Source organism: Podarcis melisellensis (assembly GCF_964234715.1).
Source record: "Podarcis melisellensis genome assembly, chromosome: 1".
Classification (NCBI taxonomy): Eukaryota; Metazoa; Chordata; class Lepidosauria; order Squamata; family Lacertidae; genus Podarcis; species Podarcis melisellensis.
The window spans coordinates 15,200,079-15,222,029 of NC_138528.1; the positions used below are offsets into that span (position 1 = coordinate 15,200,079).

General features: G+C 43.6%; 1 protein-coding gene across 2 annotated transcripts in view; it reads right to left on the reverse strand.

The window, feature by feature from the left end:
* Positions 1-21,951, reverse strand: part of RCOR1 (REST corepressor 1) — a 137,878-nt gene that overhangs the window by 73,108 nt on the left and 42,819 nt on the right. For both annotated transcript variants that reach the window (XM_081913148.1, XM_081913147.1), the window contains exon 3: positions 16,392-16,475. In XM_081913148.1, the coding sequence (XP_081769274.1) occupies positions 16,392-16,475 (84 nt within the window). The remainder of the gene's footprint in view (positions 1-16,391; positions 16,476-21,951) is intronic.

Consider the following 21,951-nt stretch of genomic DNA (forward strand, 5'->3'; position numbering starts at 1 on the left):
ATTATACATTTAAATCAGCAACATGCCACTTTATAAACAGCTGCGGTTTCTCCCAAAGAATCCTGGGAACTGTAGTTTGTTAAGGGTGCTAGAAGTTGTTAGGAGACCCCCTATCCCCCCCCCCGCAGAGTTCCTTGAAAAAAGGAATTGATTGTGAAACCACACTGCAAATTTATTGTTAAGACCACACTTTGTGAGGGGAAGAGCTGGGTCTCCTCACCAGCTCCCCTTAACAAACTACAGTTCCCAGGATTCTTTGGGAAAAGCCACGGCTGTTTATAAAGCGGTATATTACTGGTTTTAATATGTGCTGCGGATGAGGCCCTAGACAGGCTAGTTTTCTCCTGACCTCAGCCATCCCACTGCAACACAGAAACCGCAATACTGGCCTACCATGCAGGGCTGTTTTGTAAGAAGGGGAAACAGGGGGCTGCCCCTTATGTAAGCTCAGTCTATTTGTTCCACTAACTTGGAACAGTCTCTCAGACAGAAGCTCTCTCACATCACCTGCCACCCGGATCCTCCTTTTAATAGGACTGAGCCAGGTGCTGTCTCTGTTTTAAAAATTATGATTATACTTGTATCCCAACTTTTCTCCAAGTAGCTCAAGATGGCACATACAACTCTCTCCCCCATTTTATCCTCACAACATTCCTAAGAGTTAGGTTAGGCTGAGAGGCTGTAACTGGCCTAAGGCGTGAGCTTCATGGTTGAGTGGGGCATTTGAACCCAGGTCCTCGTCCAACAATCTAGCAATTACACCACAGTTGTGCTCCACTATGGAGCTGCAGCCATTTCTCGTACAGGCGGACCCTCTAAAATGCTATTATAAATTATTTTTTAAAAGGCACTTCCTTGGTTCGAAATGAAGCTGCAGCAATACTCAGACTCTCCTCGCAAAGAGCTCTTTAAGATGCCTTTAAGAGTGCCTTTAAGAGTGGAAAAAGCTTATCAGCACATAGTACAATGTTCATGTACCAGGGCCACATATTCTCTTACACATGCGTGCAAGTTTCTGTTTGAAAGGGGGGGGGGAATGCTTTCCCTAAAAGTTATTTACGCAGAGTGTGTGTGTGTGTGTGTGTGTGTGTGTGTGTGTGTGTGCGCGCCATGAGGAAAATGAAAGAGAATTGCAGAGAGTGGGTGAGTAAGAAAGAAGCAGGCAGGCAAGGGAGGAACCAAATGATTGAGGGTGTGTTTGAGGGAGTAAGAGAAAGAGAGTGCACACATCACTAGCAAGAACAGTTTACAGTGGAATCCCAGCCACGTCAGAAGCAAGCTCCACTAAATTTATAAGTTGGGCTATGATTACAGCCTAAAAATAAATATTCCTATCAGCTTCAGTCAGGAGAAAGTCTTTATGTCAACTGAGTATGTGAAAGAGATTGCTCTTCTTAACTGGTGAATTAATGTATATGTGGAATGACAGTTCCAGTAGTCTAACTGAGAGGGACTGTGGTGAAGACACACCCTCTAGGGCAAATGAAAGCAAGTCCACCCATTTTATTTTCCCCAGGCACAGGAACATGCCTGCAGTGCAAATCCTATTTACAGGTTGGAGGAGAATCCACATGAACACCACATGCCATCCCTGGCATGATCTGTGTGCAGGCATTACACACAAAAAACATGCCGCGAAGTTGTCATTAACTAATCGGATTAAGGTTTGGGTTTTCCCCATTTAATTTCAAAATGGCAGCAGCTGAAAGCACACTTCCATCTCCTCACTGAGGACTGCTTGCCTGCCCCTCAAAACGAGCGCTATAAATTCCCCAGGTGCGTTTTGCGACTGGTACAGATCCAACTGTGACCATGTAGAGATTTCTGGTGACTGACATCTCCATCTGGCTAGCCCCTCCGGCTGTCTTAAACAGGTAAGCAGAAGAGCTTATTTACTGCATTTATATCCCAACTTCTCCTCCAACGAGTGTACGGTTCACCCCCCCCCCAATTAATCCCTACAACGACCCTGTGAAGTAGGCTAAGAGGCTGTGACTGACTCCAAGGTCACCCAATGAGCTTCATGACTGAATGGGGATTTGAACCCTGATCTCCCAGGTCCTGGTCCAACATGCTAACCACTACACCACACTGGATTCCTAGAGTACTTCTGCTATGGGGCAGCTATATAAATTAAGTAGGTAAATAAATATGAGGAAAGCAAAATGTCACTTAGAGAAGGATCTGAAATGTTTTCCTTGAGGACCTGTAAAAGAGTATAGGGAATTAATTTATAATGAATCGGGGGGGGGGGAGTTTAAAAGTACTTTTTTTAAAAAAAGAGTCATTTTTGTTGGGGATAATTCAGATGGAAGTTCCCAGGTGTCATAAAAGCCTATTTAAGTATGCCACTACTGCGGCCTGTGTTTTGTTAGCCCAAAAATGGAAAACGAGCTCATTGCAAAATAAAAAGGGGTGCCTTGACATTCTGTTGTGGCGACCATAACCTTGCTTAAGGTGTCATTTGACAGTCAGCTTGTATATCTGAGTTTTTAACACTGCTCAAAATACATAGAAGTTTGGGCTGCCATAAATCTGTTGGACTTTCAAATAATTTTTATTTATATCCCGCCCTCCCCAGCTGAAGCCGGGCTCAGGGCGGCTAACAACAATAAAATAGTACAACATTCTAAAATCATTATAAAATTAATTCAAATCAAATTGATGGCAATCATTGGGCTAGAGTTCTGTGAAGATTGCCAAAGGAGGGAGTCAGGCTGTGCCCTGACCAAAGGCCTGGTGGAACAGCTCTGTCTTGCAGGCCCTGCGGAAAGATGTCAAGTCCCGCAGGGCCCTAGTCTCTTGTGACAGAGCGTTCCAATGACAAACCGGGTGCCTATGCGAAGTTCCCATACAGGATCTGAGCACAATAGCACTCTTATTATTCCTAGCAACAGGCACTCAGAGACATTCTGCCTCTGACACCAAAGGCAAAACATTTTACAAGGATAGTTAATAAATTCATGAATGCAGCTGCGAATCTTCAACGGAGAAGAATTAAGAGGAGGAGAGTTACTTTAAAACTATGCGCTGGATTCAGGAATGATGGGATGGGAACAAGGTCTTGCATGACCTCGGGTGCTTTTAGTGCATGTAGCAGCATGCGCTTGGCCCCTGTCAGTTTCCAATGCTAACGAGTTCAAAGCAGCAGCAACACCAAACTATACACGCATCTAGAATTAGACATTCTCCTCCATGGCTTCAAATGCTGCCTTTTCAAAGGACTGTTTGTTAGCAGCCGCTGTGAATTAGCTTTAAGCTTGTTCTCAAGCTTGACAAAAAGAAAAACCACACTCAACTTTGCAGCAGCTCTCCGATTCTCACTCAGCCATAGCCAAAAGGCAGGAAATATCTGGCAAGAGGCCACATCCTGCAAACTGTGCAATGCCTTCAGATTCTCATTGGGTTAACAGCTGCACGTGGGCTGGTACTAATCTATACCTGTAGAGCTACTGTCATCAAAGTCTCAGCATACCAGTCTAACAACTTCCATTGCCTATCAGCAAGAGACTTCCCAGGACTGTTTCAGAATGTGCTTTAGGTCAGGGACTACAGAGAGACCATTAGAGATGTGAAGGCCTGAGAAAAGAATCAGGAAAAACCAGAGTTTGTTCCAGGTTTTCACAAAGCCTCTCTTTGTTTTCGTTAATCACCAAAAAAAGGGGGGGTGGAATAAATATTTTTTTAAAAATTATGAAATGATTAACAAAATGTTTAAAACAAGGGGGTTCATATATTTATTCCCCCAAAATGATTCCTAAAACCACATTAACAGGAAGACTTTCCTATAAGGCTGTATACAGTATCAGATCATTACAGCCCCTATACACTGGGGAATTGGGGATGTTCACCCGAATTCTGAACTTGCACCTTTGGGTTAACAGCAAATGTTGACCAAAATCACTCTGCCTGATTAATCACCCTGGTTATTTAAGTTGATAGATAAAAATCTCCATGGCCTTCTGATTTTTAGCTACAGTGGTACCTCGGGTTAAGTACTTAATTCGTTCTGGAGGTCCATTCTTAACCTGAAACTGTTCTTAACCTGAAGCACCACTTTAGCTAATGGGGACCCCTGCTGCCACCGCACCACCGGAGCACGATTTCTGTTCTCATCCTGAAGCAAAGTTCTTACCTGAAGCACTATTTCCGGGTTAGCAGAGTCTGTAACCTGAAGCGTATGTAACCCGAGGTACCACTGTATTTTGAACCATGATGAAGAGATAACGTAACATGGATTTTATTTGTATGCTGCTTCTCCATAGTTCAAACCATACTCAAGACAGCTTACAACTTGAAAAAAACACTAATTACAACATAACAAAGCTAGCCATAAACAATAAACAAAACATCAAAAAGTACACAAGCAAACTGAACAACTTCACATAAATCATAAGATCTGAAATAAAGACACAAAAAATAGTATCAATAATACCAACAACCCTTCCTAAACAATACCCCAGCCTGCTATTTTGTTCAGTAGCCTCAACATTTGTAGTTGGAGTCTGTCCAGCTCCCACCCTCCCAGGCCAGGTAGAAAAAGGCCTGTAAGGCAGGGAGCAGGTCTTCCAGGATTCACAGCCAAGATGGATGTCAGAAACTGTGTTTACGAGCATGGGAAACTGTGTCATCCCAAATCAGACCTGGTCCATCTACACTAACTGGCAATGACTCTTAGAGCAGGGTTCTCTCCTAGCTGTAACCTGTAACCTGTAAATACCAATGGATTGAAGCTGGGACCTTGCGTGCAAGTTCTAAGAGATTGGCACTGTGGTCTAAACCACTGAGCCTCTTGGGCCTGCTGATCAGAAGGTCGGTGGTTCGTATCCCTGCGAAGGAGTGAGCTCCCGTTGCTCTGTCCCAGCTCCTGCCAACCTAACAGTTCGAAAGCACGCCAGTGTAAGTAGATAAATAGGTATCGCTGCGACGGGAGGGTAAACGGCGTTTCCGTGCGCTCTGGTTTCCCTCACGGTGTTCCGTTGCGTCAGAAGCAGTTTAGTCATGCTGGCCACATGGCCCAGGAAACTGTCTGTGGACAAACACCAGCTCCCTCGGCCTGAAAGTGAGATGAGTGCTACGGCCCCATAGTCACCTTCGCAGGTGGAGCTGTGGGTTAAACCATAGAGCCTTGGACTTGCCAATCAGAAGGTCAGTGGTTTGAATCCCCGTGACGGGGTGAGCTCCTGTTGCTTGGTCCCAGCTCCTGCCAACCTAGCAGTTCGAAAGCACCTCAAAGTGCAAGTAGATAAATAGGTACCGCTCCAGCGGGAAGGTAAACGGTGTTTCCGTGCGCTGCTCTGGTTCGCCAGAAACGGCTTAGTCATGCTGGCCACATGACCCGGAAGCTATACACCGGCTCCCTCGGCCAATAAAGCTAGATGAGCGCCGCAAACCCAGAGTCGGCCATGACTGGACCTAATGGTCAGGGGTCCCTTTACCTTTACCTTACCCATCCAGGAGTCCTTTTACCTAAGAGATTCCCATGTCTGCCAGCTCTCCATTAAAGAGAAATGAGCAAGACATGCATGCCAGCCTGTTCCCCTGAATCCACAGTAAAAGTCCTTCCCGAGTTAGCAGAAACAGAGGTATTTCCCCCAATTCTCAACTCCCTCTAACCACCTTCCTAGTCTGGGAAAAGGTGATGATTTGTTAAGTACTAGGCCAGACAAGAACCCCAGGGCCTAATCTGATTGGATTAAAATATTTACAATTAAAGGCATACTATAATTAGAAAGACACACTGCCAGTAAAGATTAGAATTCTTTTATTTTTTTACGTAACTTTGCATACTGAAATATAGTTTAAGAAACTTAAAGGAGGGGGAGCATGTCACAACAATTGTTTCCCAGGCAGCTTTCCCTGCAAATTAACTACAAATTACCTAGGCGTTCTCTGTCCCATACACACTTCTCACATATAGGTTGCAATCCTACGTACAGTTATCACGAAGGGTGCATTCATTGGGACATTTGTACATGCATAGGACTGACAGAAGCTAGAAGTTCACACTCGCCGGTAAAAGAACATCACAATCTAATATTTTAAGCCATATACCAATAGTCAGCATCTGAATTCTGAGGCTGAATTGCACATGAGAAACTCTGGAACTCCGGCAATGGAAAGTGAGACCTGCATTAAAATGTTGCAGCATGGAGCGCTCCTATTCACTGTTCCAGCCAGCCAACCACAGTAGCTGGGATGCACTGGGGACTAATAGGTCGCAAAGGCAGGGAAGCCAACAGTAGGGGGAGCCAGAGCTAATATAAGGCAGATCTTTTTGTCCCCATCCTCTTCCCTGTTGAGTTCCAAGAGGGGCAAGTCTGGGACTAAGGGGGAGGAAGCAGATGGTGAATGCAACACCCCCTGGACCGGTTTAAGGCAGGCAGGCAGGCAGGCAAGCACAGGCTGAGAGCAGAATGGGGTTGGGGGGCAGTGCCCCGTATACCCAAAAGCACCATCCTCCACAGCTCAGTCCTCCTGCCTGATACTCCATGCTGCTTCCAAACCCACTTGGCATCCCATGGCCATGAAACACCCATTTGTGGTGTTCCCACTATTTTGGTACTCCTGCAAACCTCAGGTTCCCCCAAGCTGGCTAATACCTCCGCGTCCTGTGTGGGCTCATGCCATCTGGACTAGGTGAGCAAAGGCACTCACAGCCCTGGACATCGGAAACAGAGCATGATGCACCAAATTAATATCACCTTCAAACCTTGGATTTAATCACCTGCTTCTCAGGTCACACGCTCGAATAGTCTGGCTGAAGCTAAGGCATGCTTAATCCCAGGATTCCCTGACTCTCAAAGTTCACTGAACGCTCTGGAATTTAGGTTACAGTCAGCCTTTCTAATAATCTAATAATCCTTCACACCCCTTAAGTGAATAACTCTTGTACACATTTATTCATAAATATAACGAGGGCAGAAAAAGGGAGGGGAAAACAGCACTTGTTTTACTGAAAAAAGTAAATGTCTTTAGACCACAGACCAGCTTTTCCAAGTATGATGCTGTGTTTTAAACACCCATCAACCCCGGCCAGCATTTTGCATGGTCAGGAATCATGTGTGGTGTAGTGGTCTTGGGGTTGAGGGGGCTTCAAACACCTGTTACTAATTTTGCTGCAGGGTCCCAGTTTCCAAGATCCTAGAGCCACTCCATCAGCAAGAAAGGAGAGTTTTTTTAGCCACCATGTGCACCAAAGCTAGGAATTTAGGAACACTGAAAACTTAAAAGTGCATCCATTGCAAGGGATTGGTATGCAAGTTCTGTTACGCAGAGTGACATTTCATGGAAAACACAGTGCCACTCCAAAGAAGATATTAAAGGTAAAGGGACCCCTGACTGTTAGGTCCAGTCGTGAACTCGTGGACGACTCAGGGGTTGCGGCGCTCATCTTGCTCTATAGGCCGAGGGAGCCGGCGTTTGTCCGCAGTTTCCTGGTAATGTGGTTAGCATAACTAAACTGCTTCTGGCGAACCAGAGCCGCACAGGGAAACACCATTTACCTTACCTACAGCACCTAGCGTTTGTGTTAAAAGTATAGCAATGTCAAAGTAGTTAGATTCAGCCCCTTTGTATTCCCCTGTTTTAAGCCTTGAGTCCCTTAGGAGACTTTTTAGCGCATAAAGCGCCTGATAAATGCAATCAATCAATAGGTAGTGGGTGAACAGGATGGTGGGTACATTAATGACTGATTCCAACTGCAGGGCGTCACGCTTTTTATCTGAGCTGATTTCTGCTTTCCTGTACGTTTGCCTCCCAGTCACGTACTTGCTTCTTCCAAGGTTTTCATTATTCAACGCTTATTCTCCTCCCCACCCCCCTGGCAGACCATAATATAGGGTTTGCAGGAGAAACAGGTGGAATCTACTTGCCTTTCTCACCTTCCCAGATGATTATCTTTTAGCATTAAGATATGTACAACAGGATACAGCTAAGCAACGGCAGAAAGAAGGAGGAAGTGGGAAGAAGGCTCAGAAAACCCCTGGGGAGACCTCACCCCAGCACATACAACTTTTGCACAGAAAGCTGCAGACAAGAGCAAAGAGGCAGAGCAGCCAACGGAGGCTGCATACTTGCCATATATTTCAGCACATCTTTTCCTCACAAAGGATTCTGGGGACTGCAGCTTGTCAAGAGTGCTGGGAATTATAGTGCTGTTAGGCGTAAAACTACAGTTCCCAGGATTCGGTAGTGGGTGTGCACATTTTGGGCGTGCGGTGTGTATGCCGTCTTGCAAACAACCGGTGGGCTAAGATCGATGTTTAATGAAGCCTTTACCAACCTTGCCTGGTGCTCATAGGAGTGGCAGTTCAAAATATCTGGAAATATTACAATATTCTGTTGTAATGTACTATGAACTGAAATAGCCTGATTCATTTGCTTCTCGTCAATCTGGGACAGTTTAAAATGTGGTAACACAGGACCTACGCAGGCTCCCAGCTGTAACTTCTTGCAGCAGGTGAGGCAAGAGCTTGATTAATTAAAAATGAAGGAGAATGCTTTCTTTTTTTAAAGTGTAGGCAAATCCTAGCTTCCTTTCATAGGGTTGCAGCCATCTTTAGTTCTACTCAGACCCACTGAAAAGAACAGCTATGACTAAGTCACACTTATTAATTTCAGGGGGTGTAGAGAGTAGAATTTACCTTGATACAACCCTTAAGTCTCCATTTTCAAAATCTCGATTAGCAGCAGGCCTTTAGGTAGAGGTAAAGGCACCCCTGACCATTAGGTCCAGTCGTGGCCGACTCTGGGGTTGCAGCGCTCATCTCGCTTTATTGGCCGAGGGAGCCAGTGTACAGCTTCCGGGTCATGTGGCCAGCATGACTAAGCCCCTTCTGGCGAACCAGAGCAGCACACAGAAACGCCGTTTACCTTCCCACCGCAGTGGTACCTATTTATCTACTTGCACTTTGACGTGCTTTCGAACTGCTAGGTTGGCAGGAGCAGGGACCGAGCAATGGGAGCTCACCCCGTCACGGGGATTCGAACCGCCGACCTGATCGGCAAGTCCTAGGCTCTGTGGTTTAACCCACAGCGCCACCTGCCTTTACTTGCAGATAAATTTGGTTAGACTAGGGCCTGGGAGATCAGGGTTCAAATCCCAACACCCCCATGAAGCTCATTGGGTGACTTTAGGCCCCTTAGCTTATAGCCTACCTCAGAGGTTTGTTGTGAGAATAAAAATGGGGAGAAGTGAAACTACTACTACTACTACTACTACTACTACTACTAATAATAATAATAATAATAATAATAGCAGCAGCAGCAGACTGTCTCCTGCAGACACTCAATAGATTTCTGGAACACTTCTGAAGCACTTCAGGTAAAACTTAACATGACGGGAGAATATTCATATCTGACCTTCATCAGTCGTATCAGAGCAGCAAGAAACACATAAAAAGAAATAAGGAAGTCACATCGTTCTGACATCAGCCACCACCCAAAACAAAGCAAAGCCAACTTAAAAATAGCACCTGGGATTCCGGTACTGTTTATCATCTGTTTCTAAGCTCAGGCAATTCCCTAAAACTTCCTACATGCAAAAACACAGGAAAACCTTGTTCATGTTTTGCTGGTGGAGAGTATGATTCCGCCATCTGGAATAAAGGCGGCAACTACATCATGATGTTTTGCAAGAGAAAAGAATTCCAGGATACGGTGTATGTGTGCTCTGAGTTTTTTGTTCGGCTAAACTGAGGACTCTGAAGGGGAGCTGACTATGCTAGTTATATGGGCAGAGAGCAAAAAAAAAAAAGAAAGGAAGAAAGAAAGAAAAGGGAGAAAACCGAAGCAATGTATTAATTCAATGGAGGAGACCACCCCAGGCCAACCCAGGCCTCCTCCAGTTGCCATGGCAACAAAGTATTGATTTTCCTTTTCCTCCGGCCCCCTCTAGTGTGAGGATTCAGTATTTTGAATCCACTGTGCCGCTAATGACATCCAACAAACCCTGCTAAAATAGTACTGAAAATAAACAACAGAAGTGTGTGTGTGTGTGTGTGTGTGTGTGTGTGTTACGGGCGACACTGAGGCAAACTGCCCCTTAAAATACTTTTAATAACTAGGAGCATGGTGGCGTGGGAGGGGGGGAAGTGGGAAAAGAAGCTGCAATTAATATGGAAACTTTTATTTCAATTTTGTATTTATTTTTTCTACTGGGGAGAAGGCCAGCTAAATGACTTTGAGGATAGTGACAACAGGGCTAACAACTGCACACATGAATTTCAGTGCAAATTGCTGTTTTCAAAAGTTCAAAAGGTGATGGGAAAAGGAATTATCTGTGGGACTGAATGTAGGTATGCTTGAATATTTTTAAGGATTGTATGAAATGTATGTTTGTATGCTTGCATATTCGCAATATGCGTGTATTAATACTGAATTATTTTAACAATAAAAACTTGTCCAAAAAAAATAAATAAAATCTGCATTTGCTGCCCATTGCTTCCAATGGGTCCTCACCGTGTGTGACTAAAATTGGGTGTCACCTTTTTTAAAAAAAATTAATTAATTAATTAAGTTTGCATACTACCCCTCACCCATAGATCTCATGGTGGTTAACTTTCCGCATTCTGCTGTAAACTGATATTATTGTTTGAATGCATGAATTCAAATTCAGCTGTAATACAGAACAAATTCAGTTGTAATACAGAAAAGAATTAATTTACAATGCTAAATGTAAACTGTATGTAGGGACCCCAATGTTTTGTCAGTCCTCCCTTTGTCTTGCCACGTTTCCACCAAGCTGCTGTGTATGTGGTGGGGTCCAAAATCGCCCGAAAAATATGGGATGTGACAAGGAAGGTTGTAGAGGAGGAGGAGGAGGAAGAGCAGCAAAGGTCAATGGAAATCATGGTCTCACATTGCATGAGCAATAGGGAGAGCTTTTTGCACCTTTGGTTCCAAGCAAAGGAACAATCTCATACGCTGCCCGGAGTATGATTTAATTGGATATAACTCAAGCAGTTTATACCGATCTTCCTCTAGACCAGGGTTTCCCAAACTTTGGTCTCCAGCTCTTTCTGGACTACAATTCCTATCATCCCTAGATAGCAGGCCCAGTAGTCAGGGATGGTGGGAACTGTAGTCCAAAAACAGGTAGAGACTCTTTACAATGCAAAAAAGGTTATTGCAATGAAGTAGGCTTTATATCTATATCTATATCGGAATATAAAGGTATTCACAAAAACACAGAGACTAATTATCATCTGCAACCTGCTTCACCAGCTTGGTGCCCTCAAGATGTTTTGGACTATGACCTTCCGCCAGTCCCAGCCATCAACTGCTGGCTGATCGAAAAATTTTAGTCAAGTAAACATTGCAACGCTAGCAGAAATCCAAGTACAGATCGCTATGTACACCCTACTAGAGCCAACAGCAAGTTTCCCACACTGATTCAAAATGGCTGCAGGCTGCACCTAAGTCAAATTATTCTGGACCTTTGTGGCACTTCTTACTTATAAAGTAGAAAACCAACTTACCTCAAGAATAACAACTGGAAACAATGAAATGCAAACAAGAGTGAGTTGCCGATCTACAGTTCCCCCCTCCACTTTTTTAAAAACCTTATAGCTGTTCTAAGAGCATTGTTAGGAAGCATGAGCATATTTGATTAAGACACTGCAGGGGAAATTTTCTCCAGCAATGCCTCAGATACACATACATTTCTTTGACTACTAGTAACATACCAGGAGTGTCTGTTTCTTTGTTTTTAATAAAACAAATAAAACTATTTTCAGTTTGCTCTGCCCCGTACGATCACAAGGCAAAGCTACAATACAATTATCACACAATGACAATATAATTAAAAGCACAGATAAAAAAAAGTGTTTTGCAGTGGCATAATATCAAAACTTAATGAAATTATAAGATTGAGAGAAGGAAGAGGCTTGAATGATGGGCTTTTATACTTGTAAACTGCTCAGAAGCCTGTTTTGGTGTGAAGCAGTATATAAAGTAATTGTAATAAATAATACAAAGTTAACAAGCCATCCTCTCCTCAAGTGCGTGAAAGAGGAAACAATTTTAAATATATGATAAGATTATGCAATATTCATGCAGAACACTCTTATACATTATCCTATTTTACATTAATAAATAGTGAAAAGTATATAAAGGTTAAGAATCTAATATTTGAATTAAATTTATTTTAAAAATAATTTTAAAGTGCAGGTAAAAAAAAAAGCAACCTTAAAATTATAAGATATTAAAAGATTTATGGCTCCTTAATTGCAGCATTAGTAAAGGTAAAGGTAAAGGTACCCCTGACCGTTAGGTCCAGTCGTGGACAACTCTGGGGTTGCGGCACTCATCTCGCTCTATAGGCCGTGGGAGCCAGCGTTTGTCTCTATGTGACCAGCATGACTAAGCCACTTCTGGCGAACCAGAGCAGCGCACAGAAACGTCATTTACCTTCCCTCCGGAGCGGTACCTATTTATCTACTTGCACTTTGACGTGCTTTTGAACTGCTAGGTGTGCAGGAGCAGTGACCAAGCAACGGGAGCTCACCCTGTTGCGGGGATTCGAACCGCCAATCGGCTCTGTGGTTTAGACCACAGCGCCACCCGAATCCCTGCGAATTGCAGCATTACAAACTACTAATATTCAACCAAAGCTCAATCAAACAGGTGGATATTTGCCTAATACTCTTCAAATTACAGGAACACCAAACCTAGGTTTGCGACCAAATGCACGTGCAACAAAAGGCTGCAGAAAAATTCGCATTCAATACTGACCTGTGTACATATGAACACATGTTGCCCAACATGTGTCGTTTGGTGCTATGGAAATGAGCCCTGTGCTATATGAGCCATCTCTGGGAATTTTCCACTTAGTTACTTCCTGGTTCCCTACTACCCTTGAACCACTACAGCTATGGTTTGTGCTTGCCCAGCTAAGTCCTGGTTCAGGAGATAATTCAAACAATAATTTGCAAGTTTGGATATAACTACAAGCTATGATTTGTATGTTTTATAACGTTTTTGTGAACCAACCTGGAATCACAGCAAGCAGTCAGGACATAAATATTTTAAATAATAATATAAGTAAATAGAGGCATGAAGCAAAAGTAGGAAATACTGTAATTGATTAAGCCAAGGAAGAAAGAGAGGGGGAACATGTGAGCCAGAGGTTCCATCCCATAATGCCAGACCATGGCAGGATAGCATGCAATCAATGAAGCTTTGCATCCACGTTCTCCCTTTCTTTCCTTCAGCTTCATGCTCTTAGCAAGCCACAGTTTGCCCAAGAAACTATGGTTTGCCAAGAACCAGAACTAAATGAAGGCTCCTGAGCAGACAAGGGGAGGATAAAACGTGTGGACCCAAATATCATTCATGCAGTAGCAGAACCAGACCATGGGTTCACTTCATAGCTGACCCTGCCTAGTATTTTATTAGATCCACTGATTCTGGAGTTAGAGAAGAGAGAAAATCCGACTGGAACTCCCTGGTATTAATAAAATGTTCTTTGGCTATGTAAATTATTCCCAGCTTCGCTTTTCCTTCAGGTTTTTGATGTGGGTGGAGAAGCCTTTGATCAGAATAACACTCCCCTGTGCATCGCACATGAAAGTGGCACTTCAAATGCTCCTGGCGGGTATTTTTTTACAACAACAACAACAAAAAGTCTACAGCCAGGAGAAGTGCGGTAACTTCAGAAAAGTGCACACATACATACACTATAGACTTTCAACAAGGTGGTATGACCTTCCACCCTCAGTGGAGATAGGTTCATCAACCAGAGAATGCATGCAAAGAATTGCACATGCCATTACAGAAATTCATGTACAGAGACCAGCAAATTGTGTCTAGTCTTGGCAGCCAACAGTTGGACTACAACTCCCACCATCCCTTGCACACAGGCCATGCTAATGACAAGTTGGAGTCCAACTTGGAGAGCAACTCTGGAGAACACTATGTTGGCTGTCACTGCATTCAATCAGTCTCGTCTCAGGCTATTTGTCCCAAAAATGAACACCTAAGGGGGGTGGAGATTGATTTGGAAATTTTTCTGATGCCCTCGAGCAGGGAGCTGTACCCTTCCAGGTGCTATTGGACTCCAACTCCCATCAGCCTCAGCCAGATTCACCAATGGTAAGGGATGATAGGCGATACAGTTCAGCAACTTCTGAGGGGCCACAAGTTCCGCCGGTCATCCGCAGCTTGACCATCTTATAGCAAAGACCCCGGAAGAGAGAACTTACTCTGCCTTATCGTGATTTAACCTTGCAAGTCAGTCGACGTATAATATTTTATAGAAAACTGGAAGGAAAACAACAGACCAGGCCTTCTGCTCATTTGGGAGGCAGGTGTTATAGCTCCTTGGAAAAGGCTAAAGACAAGTCCTGGGCCGATGTGGTCATGACTGCCACCTTTCCCTATGTTCCAATTTTATTTTATTTTTTAATTTGCATTGTCTTGGTTATATTTAAGGCGGCACCAACAGTTTTTCCCCCTAAAGTGCACTGTAACAACTTTTAGAGAACATCAGCTCTACGCTTTTTTCTGAGGAGCTCAAATTAGAACGCATGCTAATTTGCAGATGCAAAACTTCACAAGATCTCAGAAAAGCTTCGTCCCGTGGAAGTATAAAGGGGAAGGAGAATAAAGAACAAGAGCTGCAAATCTCCTTCTACCTTATCGGAACTCAGAGCTTTAAATCACTTTCCAAAAAGTTCTGTCGCTCATGGTTGGATAAGGCAACGGAATGTAACTGAAGAATACAAAAAGGACATTAATAAATCATAATTATGTTGTTGTTGTTTTAAAATATGAGTGTCTGTATAAGCTGTTCAAAAGTTGAAACTATTCAGCAAAGCTTGCCGCTCTTCAAAGCGTTAATTCTGTGTTTGGACAATGTTCCTTGCAACAGCATATGGTGAAAATAGAATTAAAACCAAAAGAAAATGCCTCCTCACACAGGCACCTTTTACTTTTCATGTATATCCCAGTTTTTTATTTGAAGGTGCACAAACTACAGCTACAGGTAGAGTCAGTTAGCTGACCTGACTTACTTACTAAAATCTGACTGACAACAAGCCTGCACTGCAAGGGAGTCGCAACCTGGCTGAACAAATCGAAAACACCTCACTCTATGCTGAATGCTACGCTAACGGCATCATATAAGATTCACAAAATATGTTCAGTGGCTGGTCATTACCATTTCCAAGCATATACTGGGATGATCTGAGTGTAGCCAGGTAACAGCAAACCTCACAGAATGCACATCCAACATGCAACTGGCCAGGTTAAAAAGAGAGCAAAAAAGGGTGAGAAAATGATGGGGAGCCTCAGACCAAGACCCATCAAGCCTCAGACCCTCATATCTTTCTCTAGGGCAAGGCCTTAGGCCTTCTCCAACTACACCTGCCACTGGCCCAAAGGAAGAACTGTGTAGCAGGAACAATCCTTCCTGCCTGGCCCAAATGTTGTCACCTGCTCTGTTTCCAGATATGATATGGTGGGGAGACAAGACAGAATCCGCACAGGCAAAACGACAGAACTGTGTTATAAGAGATGTAATTTGTGCTTGTCTTTTCCCTCTTCCCTCCCCTTCTTTTTTCCTCGTGTGTCATGACTCCCTGAATGAGTCATCAGTTTTTGCAAGCCACTCAAGGAACATTTATGGCTAAGAGAGAGGGTAAAAATGCTTTCAATAACAAACAAATGTTCTACTGTTAGTTAGTTTGGGGGCTAATAATCATAGCTGTCAACCTTCCCTTTTTTTGCGGGAAGTTCCCTTATTCCAGCGCCGTTTCCCACTGCTACCCCGGATTGTTAGATATCCCATAGACTGTCTCCGGGACAGGTGAGGCTGCTGATCCCTTATTTTCAAATCTGAAAGTTGACAGCTATGCTAATAATGCAAATTTGAGTGGCCATTCCACATTTTTTTTAAGTTTTTTTTTAAAAAAAACAGTTACTCCCCACTTTATTCTTAGGGATGACCCTGCTCCCAACAAACTTTACTCCTACAGCTGAGCTGCCATTATTTTTTCCTTCCTCCCTCTCCAAAGGAGTAAAGCCAATGGCACTTATCCTTGCAAAATGCTTCATAGAACACGTCCAGAAATTTAGTGAGAATTCTGGGAAGCTTGCGTTCAAAATTTTCACAAGATGTGCGATTAGGAAACGAAGGAATTAAAGATGCTTTCTCCATCCAGAGGTTTTTGACAACACCTTCCATCAGCCTCAGCAAACCTTGCGTAAGGTTGTGTTATATCACAGACTCAAAATTCCACTTAAAGGACAATGAAAACACAAAGTAGGTTACAGCTGTAGTTTCTCCCCAGTGAGAAAGCATCCTGGTGTTTTATTTTATTTGCCTTTTTAAACAGGCTTTTTTTTAAAAAAGTAGGGAGGTTAGGGGAAGCAAAAATCCAGAGACTTACACTTTGCTTCAGAAATATTCTGGTTGGGCGACCAGACCAGCATACCAAGATTTTCTCTCTCCTGGGACCGCTTTGCAAGTTTAGCTGGAAGAAAACACATATATGTATGTTAAAATAAAATAGCAAGGTGGGATCTTATTGCTTCTAAGCGCTGATAAAAGATACTGTATAATTAGGCTCACTAACAGTGTACCACCTAGCTGCAATCGTTGAAATGTTTTCATTCATTTAAAAAATAGAAATAAAATTATGTCTTGACAGTATTTTCCTGGACCCAACTGAAGATGAAGATGAAACAGAATTAAAAATGTTGTTGTTGTTGTTGTTGCTTTAAGATTCTGGCACTTGCAGGGAACATGCCAAAAAAAAACCACACTAACACACTATAGAGTTAAACTGCAGGATTTGCAGAAAAGGTTGCTATCTGATTCTCCCCAGCTATTAGCCAAGAGAAAAAGAAGAGCAAGCAAAGAGAAATGGGAGTCTGGCTGTATTGTGTCAGCAGGTAAAGTTGGATCAGTTTCTTAACACCAGCAGCGCCCGCCAACTTATATATGCAGTTACCCCTGAAGACTGGTCTTAAATCAGGTGTTGAAGGAGAAGGAGAGCTGCTATTGGGTTCATTAAAGGCCTCTAGGTCTGTGATCAAATACCCCTTTATCACATTATACATTTAAAGCACATTCCCTCTTGCAAATAGTTCTGTGATCTGTAGTTTGTTAAGGGTGCTGGGAATTGTAGCTCTGTGGGGAGTAAACTACAGCTCCCAGGTTTTTTGGAGGGTGCGAGGGGTTAAATGTATAGTATAAATATAAATGTAAACTACTCTATTCCAAACTTAAAAATGGAAAGCGTAATGCTGGTGGTCAACAAAAGAGGCTTAAAGACTGTCTCAAGGCAAATCTAAAAAATGTAGTATAAACTCTGACAACTGCAAGCGCTCCAGTTAGAGAACAGTCTTTACCAAAGGTGTCGAGGGCTTTGAAGACACTCAAACTCAGGACGCAAGGGAGAAACGTGCTAAGAGGAAGGCACGCTTGGCAAATCCACACTGTGATCAACTCCTGCCCAGAAACCAATGTCACCACTGTGGAAGGACGTGTGGATCCAGAATTGGCCTCCACAGTCACTTACAGACTCATTGTTAAAACCGTGTTTATGGAAGACAATCTTACTCAGTTACAGGTGATCGAAGAAGAAGAAGAAGAAGAAGAAGAAGAAGAAGAAGAAGAAGAAGAAGAAGAAGAAGCAGCAGCAGCATAGTACCATAAGAAGAATTTACACACTTTATATAGGATTCTTAGGTTGAACTTTTTTAAAAAAATCAAGTACTGTACTGGGACAAATAGAAAGAGGCAACTATACAAAACTCAGTCCGCTCACAATATTGTTTATTCATACCATCTTTTAGATCTTAGCATAATGTGCAGTTTTCCAAAACTGGTATGATAGAAGCAAAAATGTGACAATTAAAAGCATGATTCAGGGGGGAAAAGTGGGGGGGAAAGGCATGCTGGCACAAAAACAATTTAAACAGCAACACACACACCCAAAAACCAATCATGAACGACCTGGGACCCACCAAGGAAATGTTTGCTAATGAAACACCCAACAGCAAGATCTCTGACACTGCTCCTAAGGCCTCAGAAAGGGAAGCTGGTAGATAAAAGTAGCCCTTTTGAGTCAGTGTTTTAAAGACCCCCTCCTCTGCATTCCATTGGCACTCATTGATTTATTATACCGCCCTTCATCTGCAGATCTTGGTTTACAAAACAAAAGCACAAGATAAAAACACAAAATGTGTAATAAGAACAAGAACGAGAAACCACAAACCAATAAAAACGCCTTTCTCCCACAAACACATTTATAGGAGTAAAGGATGTTAATCAGCCAAAAGGCCTGGTCAAAGAGGAACGTTTTTTCACCCTGGCGCCTAAAGATGTATAATGAAGGCTCCATAACCTGGGGAGAGCATTTCACAAATGCAGAGCCACAACAGAAAAGGCTGGTTCTCATGTTGCCACCCTCTGGACTTCTCGTGGAGGAGGCACACAAAGAAGGTCCTTCAAGAGGATCTCAGAGTCCAGGTAGGCTCGTATGGAGAGTTGGACGGCTCCATATTCCTGCATTGTTGGGGGTTGGGACAGGTGATCCTCAGGGTCCCCCCTCCAGCTCTACAATTCTATGCTTCTATATGTTCAGGCCTGTAAGGTGGCACCATATTTAGATTGGAGGTCATCAGATCTGATCTGCCTGACTTGGAGCCTAGGCTGGGTAATTTATTCCTAATCAACGGGTGCTTGTAAAGAGATTCGAAACTCAGTAAAGCAAACTGAAGCATGAGAAGTTTAACCACAGATCTCCAGGGCCCAGGGCATTTTACAAGTATCCTTCTTGGGCAAGAATGATTTCTCACCATGTGGGAAGGGCCATAGCTCAATCGAAGAATATGCACTGCATTCAGAATGTCCCTGGCCTCTCTAAGCAGGACTGGGAATGGCCTACCTCTGAAACCCTGGAGAATTGCTGTCCGTCAGTGTAGACCACGGGTCAGCAACCTTTCTCAGCTGTGGGCTGGTCTACCATCTCTCAGACCATGTGATGGGCTGGACTATATAGGGTAGGGAGAATGAACGAATTCCTATGCCCCACAAATAACCCAGAGATGCATTTTAAATAAAAGCACACATTCTACTCATGTAAAAGCAACAAGCAGGCCCTACAAATAACCCAGAGATGCATTTTAAGTTGGAGAATTGCTGTCCGTCAGTGTAGACCAGGGGTCAGCAACCTTTTTCAGCCATGGGCTGGTCCACTGTCCCTCAGACCATGTGGTGAGCCAGACCATATGGGGGGGTGAACAAAATCCTATGCCCCACAAATAACCCAGAGATGCATTTTAAATAAAAGCACACATTCTTCTCATGTAAAAGCACCAAGCAGACCCTACAAATAACCCAGAGATGAATTTTAATAAAAGGACACTTTCTACTCATGTAAAAACACCAGGCATGCCCCACAAATAACCCAGAGATGCATTTTAACTAAAAGGACACATTCTACTCATGTAAAAACACACTGATTCCTGGACCGTCCGCAGGCCGAATTTAGAAGGCGATTGGGCCGAATCCGGCCTCTGGGCCTTAGTTTGCCTACCCATAGTGTAGACAATACTGAATGAGGCAGACCAACAGTGGGACTCAGTATAAGACAGTAGCCTATGTTCCCGCAAACCTCACTCCTCACTGCGAAGAACAACAGGCTAATAAAATGTTTGAAATGAGAGCCTGCAAACTGCTTGAGAGAACAGCAGTTCTCCAAGTCTTATCTGCTGCTTCCTTCTATCTAGGGCGGTTACAAGGCAGAAGAGGAAATCTAGCCCTTGCGTAAGTCAAGCAAACGAGCTGCCAATTAAAAGAGAGAACTGGGTGTGGCTACCTGAGTGTTGCAACACAGCCATGCCAAGAGCATCATCAGCGCAGTAGGAAAATCTAGTTCTAGAGACAAGTACTCCTAAATTGATGAAGATATTCAAATTCCACATTTTCTACATAAATCACACATAATGGATGCAGCAGGATTCTTACTAGAAGGGGGGAGCATTAATGTGACCGGGTGCTTTTGAATCATGTAACTGGTTCCAGCCAACTGATTTTTCCAATGTTTCCTCAAGTCAAGACCACTACTGTTCTTCCTAGATCCATTTCCGCATATTCCACCCCTTTCCCAACATACTGTGTTTGCCATTTATGAGACTTTTAACTTTTCCCTTGTGAAAGGGCATTCTGCTATTCTAAGAACCTCCACAAAACATTTTGCTGCAGGCAAAATTTCACTTAGGTAAAGGGACCCCTGACCATTAGGTCCAGTTGTGACCGACTCTGGGGTTGTGGCGTTCATCTCGCTTTATTGGCAGAGGGAGCCGGCGTACAGCTTCCGGGTCATGTGGCCAGCATGACTAAGCCGCTTCTGGCGAACCAGAGCAGCACACGGAAACGTCGTTTACCTTCCTGCCGGAGCGGTACCTATTTATCTACTTGCACTCTGGCGTGCTTTCAAACTGCTAGGCTGGCAGGAGCAGGAACCGAACAACGAAAGCTCAACCCGTCACGGGGATTCGAACTGACAACCTTCTGATCGACAAGTCCTAGGCTCTGTGGTTTAACCCACAGCACCACCCGTGTCCCTCAAAATTTCACTTAGAACAGGATGAAAAGTGAATTGGGGGTGCTACAAAGTATTTTAAGGGAGCTAAAAGATCATCTGAGATGAGTAACTTTTTTCAGAGCGGTACCCTAGGCCATGACTAGATTTCGTACATCTCCAGTTCTTCTGTTGTCTTCGTCCATGGAGTTTTCTTGGCAGGGATACTGGAGTGGCTTGCCGGTTCTTATTCCAGGTGGATCACGTTTGGTCAAAACTCTCCACTATGACCTGTCCATCTTGAGTGGCCCTGCACAGCATAGTTCATAGCTTCTCTGAGTTATTCAAGCCTCTTCGCCACAGCAAGGCTGTGATCCATGAAGGATCTTTGACCAAGCTGCAGGAGGCAGTGGAAGACAGGAGTGCCTGGCGTGCTCTGGTCCATGGGGTAACGAAGAGTCACGACTAAACAACAACAGTTCTTCCAGCAAACGCCCCTTTTCTGCAGAATGACCAGTGCTCTCAATTTCATTCTCTGTCTCCTTTTGCAGTGGACTTTCAACCGTTGATCAAGCCTCAGCTTGGTGAATTCTGGAACTGACATTTTTAAAGTGACTTCAAGTTTACTGATGAACAAGCTCACCTATGCACACACAGTACTCAAAGCACAGCCAGATTTGCTGCTATTTTAAGATTTTAATTCTAGAAGTCTTCTAAGCACGGCATAATACCAAGAAGAAGAACCTCCTAAAATGTCACAATATCAGACATGCCAGGTTAAATTGGACAGCTTTTTTTTTTTTTTACTGTCACATGCACAGCAAAGCTGCAAGTCTTATGCTGCTGATAACTTATATTCATTGCGCAAAAACTGGGGGGGGGGGACAGCTGCTCATTCCCATCAGGCATTTATTCCGATAGCTTCCTTCCACCTTTTGCTATGCAAATACACAGACAGCAGTAACATAAAAGCAGTTTCAAAGCTACTGCATTTATCCACCTTTTCATTCTTAGTGTAGTCTCCATTGGTGACTTTCCACTGTCAGAAAAGAATCCAAAGGCACAGAGGGGGAGAGCCAATTTTCAGCACCCCACACCCCCTCTAAAAAGGCTCTGGATAGTCCCCCAAAGCCTCAACATCAGATTTAGAGAGATGTGGGGCAGGAGGGAAAGGGGGTCACCCAAACTGGCTGCTTCTTCATTCTTTTCTCTCAGTAGACAGCCACCAATGAGTTCTCCCTCTTCCTGTGCACCCAAATGTTGGCATCATCAAAGCATAATGCAGTGCAATCTATGGGATCTTTGCTGAATTAACATATAGAATATGCTGTTTGCAGATGGCGCAACCCCTTCTGCCAAACTCTACACCATCTCAGTTGCATGGAAACACCTGAACGGAGTTACTGTTAATCTGAAT